The sequence below is a fragment of the Oncorhynchus nerka genome, linkage group LG23 (genome assembly GCF_034236695.1).
Source record: "Oncorhynchus nerka isolate Pitt River linkage group LG23, Oner_Uvic_2.0, whole genome shotgun sequence".
NCBI lineage: Eukaryota > Metazoa > Chordata > Actinopteri > Salmoniformes > Salmonidae > Oncorhynchus > Oncorhynchus nerka.
Genome location: NC_088418.1, coordinates 45,101,617 through 45,110,774, shown reverse-complemented (window position 1 = coordinate 45,110,774; position 9,158 = coordinate 45,101,617). Strand labels below are relative to the sequence as shown.

General features: G+C 45.3%; 1 protein-coding gene across 1 annotated transcript in view; it reads right to left on the bottom strand.

The window, feature by feature from the left end:
- Positions 1-1,157: 1,157 nt before the first annotated feature.
- The window catches only part of LOC115106912 (laminin subunit beta-1-like), a 36,546-nt gene continuing 28,545 nt past the window's right edge, over positions 1,158-9,158 (bottom strand). Inside the window, 11 exon segments of the mRNA XM_029630118.2 lie at positions 1,158-1,703; positions 1,857-2,016; positions 2,165-2,175; positions 2,178-2,340; positions 2,725-2,866; positions 2,998-3,205; positions 3,413-3,557; positions 3,984-4,190; positions 4,323-4,564; positions 4,681-4,865; positions 5,031-5,400. Of these exon segments, the coding sequence (XP_029485978.2) occupies positions 1,567-1,703; positions 1,857-2,016; positions 2,165-2,175; positions 2,178-2,340; positions 2,725-2,866; positions 2,998-3,205; positions 3,413-3,557; positions 3,984-4,190; positions 4,323-4,564; positions 4,681-4,865; positions 5,031-5,400 (1,970 nt within the window). The 3' untranslated portion in view covers positions 1,158-1,566.

Here is a 9,158-nt window from a genome sequence, read left to right as displayed (position 1 = left end):
CAGCTGTGGCCATCTCAGGGCCCAGTGGCTGCCAATTTAAATGGTCCAGACAGGAAGTGGATGTTAGGGCTGTTTACTGTCGTATGCTGGATGGACTGATCTTAGCCTGCAGGGCACAGCTGTGTTTTTCTACAGGACAGCTCTATTTAGCTGTTCTGCAAATGGATGATGAGGTTGGGTACGGTATAAGGTTTGCAGAGTGTCATCCATGCAAGCTGATAATTTTTTTTTTGTCTAGAACGAGGCATTGCACTGCAGAATGACTTTTGTGATGTATTAAATTATATAATTGTATAGGGTCTGCTGGAGACCTCAGGTGGCTGGGTTAGATAAACATAAAAAAAACTGGTTTGTCACTGGGGACCTACACAGAATTCAATGATGTCACGTAAGGTCACGGATGACCTCACAGCACAAGCATGCACATCACACAGTCCACTGTACCATACATACTGTACGCAGGGGAAGGGACCGTCTGGACCCCTTTCTAAAGCTATTTATCTCACAGATATGCCTGGGTGGGGTCATTATATGGGGAAGCACAGTGACGCCTGACTGATTTGCAGCACTAGAGGGAAAGCGCTCATTTCGGAGGGAGGAGGAAACGGAGGAAACCCTCCGGGGGGAAAGGAGGGATTCATGGGAGGATGAGAGAGATGCTCATTGTGTTCAACCGGATCAGCCTGAGGAAAGAGCTGTTCATAATCACTGATCTCCAAATCACCTTGCATCAATATTGAGAGAGCGAGAGGTGTAAGACAAGGCAGTAGAAAGAAAAGCAGCCTGTGTTAGAATATATTTTAAAATGTAGGAAAATTATAGTCTAGTTAAGCCTACAATGACAGTGAAGGTTTCAGTTGGCAGAGTGAACAGCATTTTGCTACAGTTAAAAGTGATAGAAGTACATTAACCTGCAACTGAGTTGGGTTCTATAAGGCAAAACTAAGCTGAAATTGTGTCTGTGCTGCTACTCCCTAGTGGTGATGATAATGCAGTAAAGAGAGGGTACAGTTTTTTCAAATTGCCACTAGGGGATAGCAAACACCAAATACTGTACATTTCAAAAGCTTCTCATTTTAGGTTGAGATGAACTAGGCAATGTTGAGGCATTTGTTTTGCAAAATTGGAACAACAAAATAAATAGGGAGTGGAAACTATTTAAGATGCAGTTGTTACTTTATATTAGAAGTTCAATTACAGCAGTATGTTGATGGGTACAAATCGTATCATACAATTGAATAGTCTCTCTTTTGCATTGATCCAGACACACTTTAGTATCGTTACAGACAAGATTATACAAATATTTCCATAGAATCTGAAATCATGAAATCTATGTGCAGTCTAATGATTAAAACATCTATTACTTGTGATAGCTTATATGGCTTAGAAACCATTTCATACAGAAACAGTTTTTTTTTTAGTTTGGTTCTTAGTGGTAAAATACTTTTGGTCTTTGGAGTCTCCTGAGTTGTTGTCATATCTCTTTGGCACTTAAGAAGGCATCGTCATAATCTCTGGTATGACATCAGGGTAGGCATTGCCAGGGATGCTGTTGGCATGGTTACCCTAAGAACAGGTGCTGTAGATCATGACTTTCTGGCTGATGTCATCGAGCAGCTGGCGTGCTGTTTTCTCCAGCCCGGCCAGCTGACCTGCCTTGGCCTCTAGAGTACGCTGGTTGGCTGCATACGACCTCTCCAACTCTGCAAACACACAGTGATGTCATTAGAGAGAGAGTGTGTGTGTGTGTGCATGCATGCGTGAACGTGCTCTTGTGTGTGCATGCTTGTGTCGTGTGTGTAAGCACATTGGTTTGTGTGTGTGTGTGTGTGTGCATATGTGTGCATGTGCGTTACCTCGGAGTCTCTGTAGTTTTCCGCTGGTCTGGGTGAGCAGCTCCTTGGCCTCCTGCTGGAGTAGCTCCGCTCTCTTCTTGGCATCAGACACGCCCACTGCCTTTGTCACCACCAAGCCCTCCACAACACTGTACTGACCCTTCACCTCCGAGTCAAACTCCTACACACAACAAACACACACACACACACACACACACACACACACACACACACAAAGCATAACACACACTGAGAATGGGTAACAATATAATTGGCAGGTAAAATGCTGGGCTGTGTGTGCGCACGTGCGTCTATCTATGTGTGTGTACCTGCAGGGCCCCTCTGCGTCCTGCTTGGCGGTCTCAGACAGTCTCTCAGTGTTCTGTGTGCGGTGGCTGGTGTCCAGGCTGCTCTCTCTCAGCAGAGTCACGTCTCTCTCCAGCTGCAGCAGACGCAGTGTGGCATTACTCAGACGCAGCTCTGACTCCGCAGTCTCCGACTCCACCTATAAACACACAAACCCATATTAGCATGTATTCATGCACAGACGCAAACACAAACACGCGTATTGTTCTTCAAAATTCTATTTTCCCTAAACCTAACCATAAGCCTAACCCTGATCTTAACCCTAACACTAACCTTAACCCGTAACCTTAAACCTAACCCCTCTTAAGCTTAAAATAGCCTTTGTCCTCATGGGGACGTGGGAATTTTCTTTGTTTTACTATCCTTGTGAAGTACTTTTGGGGAATTTTAGGTCCCATCAAGGATAGAAGAACCAACACACACACACACAATACACACCTTTAGAGACCTTGCATGGAATGTGTATTTATACAAATCTCCCAAATTTTAGACACAATTGAAGCCCTGGTCACAGGTGACTTACAGACGTGATGAGGTCAAGTGTACCCCTGGTGTTGTTGTAGACCTGCTTGACGGCGTCGATGGCAGCATTCTGAGCATGCTTAGTTGTATCCAGAGCCTCCTTCACCAGGGCAGCTGTCTCCTTCACCTCAGACGCCTCCTGACTGAGAGACAGAGAGGAGATTGTATGCGTGAGTGAGTGAGTGAGTGAGTGAGTGAGTGAGTGAGAGTGAGTGAGTGAGTGAGTGTTAGCCTGTGTTTGTGTGTGTGTTTGTGTGTATGCATGAATTTTTACCTGGCAGTGCGAGCCTGCTCCAGCAGCCTCTCTGCAGTGTGTATGTCGTTGGCACTCTGACTGAGGATGTCCTCCACGCTGGTGAGGGTTCCCACTCTGTCTCTGATCTCCTTGGTCAGGGCCTCCAGCTGCCCGGGCGACGTGGGCATCTTCAGGGCCAACACCTCGTTCGACACCGCTTCGATAACCTCCACGTTGGCACGGTCGTCTGTTACCATGGAAACAGAGCCAATTAAGACTCAGAGAGCCATACACAGGTCACAATCAATTCGAATTACAATCATAACCAATCACTCACATGGGGAAAGAAGAACTGGAGCCCTGATTGTCTATGAATCAGGGATCATTTAGTTAAGTCTGTACAGTACGTTGAAAGATTGAGGCCTGGTCTTTGGAAAAATGTGTGTATACTCACTAGTGAGTAGGTCTCGTATCTCCTTGATGAGGCTGCGGAGCTGCTCGTTGGTGTGCTCCACTCCATCTCGGCTCTGGTTGGACTTCAGCAGCACCTCCCGAGCACTCAGCTTGGCCTCGTCCGCATGCACCTTCACCTCCCACACCTAGAGGGCGCCACAGGACACGTTAACTCAAACACGGTAAGGTAAACACTCCTCAACGCTTGTGCCGGAGCAAGCAGATATTCTATTTTCTTTAGTTACTATGATGAAAATGTAAGATGACCTGATTATATTCATGTAGGGCTGAATCATAACTAAACAACAGCTGTACTACACAAAGTTATATTCATGAATCAGGCGTTGGATTAGTAACCGGAAGGTTGCAAGTTCAAACCCCCGAGCCGACAAGGTACAAATCTGTCGTTCTGCCCCTGAACAGGCAGTTAATCCACTGTTCCTAGGCCGTTATTGAAAATAATCATTTGTTCTTAACTGACTTGCCTGGTTAAATAAAGGTTAAATAAATAAATATAAATAAAATCTCAAGTTAGGATTCGGCCCAGAGTGTAAAAAAACTACAGTTCCCACCATTCTAGAGAGCTTATCCACTTCCTGCATGGTGGACAGGATTTCCTGCTCGAAGTCCTTGGCTGTTTTCAGAGTGCTTTGTGTCTGTGTGACCAGACCGTCACACCCGTCTCCACCACAGCGATGGGTGCCGTCCTCCGACACACACCCCACCCCTCCACAGGGTGACGCAGCGCACCCCTCCTCCCCACCAGCCGCTCCACATGTCTGCACAGAGAGAAAACACACCAATTGGGTTAGAGCACTAGAAAACAAGGGACCCATTCAAAAAGCATTGTGGTGAAGAAGTGCGATAATAATTGACTACTGATTTTTATTTATTCATTTATTCAGACTTACCTGCTTGCTGAGCTCTGATAGGTCAAGAGTTTCGAGCTCCATGCTAAGCCTCTCCAGTCTCTCTGTGTGTTTCTGTTGTCTCAGGTCAAACTCCGCCTGGTTCTGGCTCAGTCTGGCCTCCGCTTCGCGCCGTAGCGTAGCCGACTGTTCCAAAGTGTTGTCGGGGTAACTGGTGGTCTGATTGACACGGATCTCCGCCCTCTTAGACTCCAAGTGGGCATCGGTGATGGTGTCCATCGCTCCTGCCATACACAAATAAAACACACATAAACAGGGGTGTGTCAGAACTAGTAATGATGTCATGCATACTATACCCCCTCTCTCACCCTCTGCCCCCTTTCTCTCTCCCCTCTCTCACCTTCTATGTTAGAGTTCTTCACAGTCTTTATGCGGTCTCCAATGTCTTTGACTGTTCTCTCTAGCTCTTGGGCCTGCTCTCTCAGTGTGTCCAGACTGGCCTGGGTGTAGTTGGCATTTACAACGAGACGGGACAGAGAATCCTCTGAGACGTTCAGCCTCTCGTTTAGGTCTGCCACCATCTCACTGTTGCAGACGCGCGCACATACACACACACACACACAAAATAATATTTTCAATAGAGTTGACATAGACTGATCATAACATCAAGGATACAAACAGAACCATTGGTGCTGTGGGTTTCAATGTGTAAATGTGTGTATGCAAGCGCACGTGTTTGTGTGTACATACGTGACCTGCTGCATCATCTGTTGTACATCTTCCATCTTCTGTATAGCAGGGTTGTTCTCTACTATCCCACTGATAGCATTAGCACTAATCTCCAGACTGCTAACGGTGTCTGTGTACGGCGGCGTCACCCCATTGGTCTGGAGCTCTGTCACATGATCCTTCAAACGCTGCGCCTGGTTTGTCAGTTCCCCTACCACGCTGTCCCACTCGCTGAAGCACTGGTGGCATCGTTGGCAGGCGGGGAACTCCCCATGGTACCCTCTGGCACACTGGTTACACCGGGGTCCAGACACACCCTCCACACACACACACTGGCCGGACGAACGGTGGCACTGCTCGCTGGCGATGCCACGCAGGTCACAGTCACAAGCTGGAGGGTGAGGGAGAGAGAGAGAAAGAGGAACAGGAGAAGAGAGAAAAGGGTTAAACACATACACATACCTATACTTGACTTGAGGTGAAAACAGTGGTGATGATGGAAAGGAAATGAGGGTACAAGGAAATGAACTCATACTAATATGAGAACAGGTCTGTGCCCTTTAAAAGCCACCCTAGGAAAACAGAGGTACTGAAAAACTATTAAAACGGCTCAACAGTCCTGCGCTGAGTGTAAATGAACGCACAGGTAGCCTTGACCTCTAAACTCTATCCCCCTTTTGACCCCCCAGTCTGAAGCACAGCAGAGACAAGCCCTCTAACCTCTAAAGTGGGAAGAGAAGGAGAGAAATAGAGTGATGGAGTAAGTCAGTGAAAAAAATGAGGAATGGAGAACAGGAAAGGGTGCATATAAGCAGTTAGCACCCATTACTGTTGCCTGAGCTTTTGAAGAGGTGATTGATGAATGAATGAAGAATGATTCAACATACAATTATAAAGCAACCAGCTGCAATAGGATTGTGAGTTTGCTCAACATTTGTTGTGCAAACTACTAAGAACACCTGCTCTTTCCATGATATAGGCTGACTATGATCACTTATTGATGTCACTTGTTCAATCCACTTCAAATCAGTGTAGATGAAGGGGAGGAGACAGGTTAAAGAAGGATTTTTAAACCTTGGATTGTGTGTGTGTGCCATTCAGAGTGAACAGGGTGTGGTAGTACGTGCCGGGCGCACCGGTTTGTACCAAGAACTGCAACGCTGCTGGGTTTTTCACACTCAAAAGTATCCCATGTGTATCAAGAACGGTCCACCAACCAAAGAACATCAACGCCAACTTGACACTGTGGGAAGCATTGGAGTCAATATGGACCAGCATCTCTGTGAAACACTTTCAACACCTTGTATGTCCATTGAGGCTGTTCCGAACAGGTAACACGATAATCACAGCCACGTGCGTGGGAGGGTTGCGACTGTTGCAATGACCGTGGCATCTTAATTCACACACACAGGCGCCTCTGACCTCTTAAATCAGACCATGACATGATCCTCTTAACCCAGACATGGTGTCAAACATTTCTCTCTTTATCTCTCTCTCTTTCAAACACACACACACACACACACACATGCGTGCAGTATACACACATTGCGCTGAGAGGGCGAGGACAGCGACAGGAGGTCAGACTAACTTTACAGGCAGTTTGGGAATACTGCAGGAATTCCTAAACCACAGGAATAAGATCACGATTAAGACAGGATTCCTCTGATTTCTGGAACATCTGGCTCTGATTCTCACACGAACCAAGGAGTTATTCCCAGAAATTCACTCTCAAAATCTCCCTCCTCTCTCTCACCTTCTCTCTGAGGGTGTGCCAACTTCTGAGATATACATTTCTCCAGATGCAGTGATTGATGGAAACTGGTCTGTTTGTCAGTCAGTTGTTCAGCAGACAATAAACCATGTAGAGGTGTTGACAGGGAGGAGTAATTTAGAGCCAACTAACACCACACTGGTGACACACATGCACACACTGACACAAGGACAGACATACGCACGAATGCACACATACACCGACAAGCATTTCGCTACACTCGCATTAACATCTGCTAACCATGTGTATGTGACAAATAAAATTTGATTTGATACACACAAACAAACAAAACAGAGACTGACACAATGTCTTGGAAATTCAATACTGAGAGAGATTTGGTAATTTCTTCCAACAATCCTCTTTATTTAACATCGATTAATTGTTGCAATGATGAGGCTGGTCGAACCCCCACCCTAGAGTGTTGGACCGAGTAACCTAACCTTTACATAAATGCAGAGTACTATATACAGCTGAAGTCGGAAGTTTTACATACCCCTTAACCAAATATATTTAAACTCAGTTTTTCACAATTCCTGACATTTAATCCTAGTAAAAATCCCCGGTCTTAGGTCAGTTAGGATCACCACTTTATTCTAAGAATGTGAAATGTCAGAATAATAGGAGAGAATGATTTATTTCAGCTTTTCTTTCTTTCATCACATTCCCAGTGGGTCAGATGTTTACATACACTCAATTAGTATTTGGTAGCATTGCCTTTAAATTGTTCAACTTGGGTCAAATGTTTCTGGTAGCCTTCCACAAGCTTCCCACAATAAGTTGGGTGAATTTTGGCCCATTACTCCTGACAGAGCTGGTGTAACTGAGTCCGGTTTGTAGGCCTCCTTGCTCACACACGCTTTTTCAGTTCTGCCCACAAATGTTTTATAGGATTGAGGTCAGGGCTTTGTGATGGACACTCCAACACCTTGACTTTATTATGCTTAAGCCATTTTGCCACAACTTTGGAAGTATGCTTGGAGTCATTGTCCATTTGGAAGAACCATTTGTGACCAAGCTTTAACTTCCTGACTGATGTCTTGAGATGTTGCTTCAATATATCCCATAATTTTACGTCCTCATGATGCCATCTGTTTCATGAAGTGCACCAGTCCCTCCTGCAGCAAAGCACTCCCACAACATGATGCTGCCACCCCGTGCTTCGCGGTTGGTATGGGGATCTTCAGCTTGCAAGCCTCCCCTTTTTCCTCAAAACATGACGATGGTCATTATGCCCAAACAGTTCTGTTTTTGTTTCATCAGACCATAGGATATTTCTCCAAAAAGTATGATCTTTGTCCCCATGTGCAGTTGCAAACCGTAGTCTGGCTTTTTTACGGCAGTTTTGGAGCAGTGCCTTCTTCCTTGCTGAGCGGCCATTCAGGTTATGTTGATATAGGACTCGTTTTACTGTGGACATAGATACATTTGTATCCGTTTCCTCCAGCATCTTCACAAGGTCCTTTGCTGTTGTTCTGGGATTTATTTGCACTTTTCGCACCAAAGTACATTCATCTCTAGGAGACAGAACGCGTCTCCTTCCTGAGCGGTATGACAGCTGCGTGGTCCATGGTGTTTATGCTTGCGTACTATTGTTTGTACAGATTAACATGGTACCTTCAAGGCGTTTGGAATGAAGGATGAATCAGACTTTTGGAGGTATACACATTTTTTGGGAGGTCTTGGCTGATTTCTTTTGATTTTCCCATGATGTCAAGCAAAGAGGCACTGAGTTTGAAGAGAGGCCTTGCAATACATCCACAGGTACACCTCCAATTGACTCAAATTATGTCAATTAGCAGAAGCTTCTAAAGCTATGACACCATTTTCTGGAATTTTCCAAGCTGTTTAAAGGCACAGTCAACTTAGTGTATGTAAACTTCTGACCCACTGGAATTGTGATACAGTGAAGTATAAGTGAAATAATCTGTCTGTAAACAATTGTTGGAAAAATGACTTGTGTCATGCACAAAGTAGATGTCCTAACCGACTTGCCAAAACTATACTTTGTTAAGAGTGGTTGGAAAACGAGTTTTAATGACCCCTAAGCTTCAGACTTCAACTGTATGGCTGACTCTAACAATGCTCAGTCACGGTTGGTTCAACCCCCCTCATGCAGATTGGGGCCTCATAAGCCACTCTGGCTTCATCCTGTCGTTATCTGCACGTGGGTTGTTGTCTTAACCTCACCCTGACTTAGTTTCCCAGATGCAAGGATGATTTTGAGACAATGAGTGATTGTTCTACTCCTAAACTATCTCTAGTAAAACACATTATTGTCTATGTAATGCAGTCTTTAACCCATTTGTCAGCTCAAGCCATCTCCAGTGACCATACACCCACATTAGCTGCAGGGAACTAGAGTGGAACCCATGAAAACA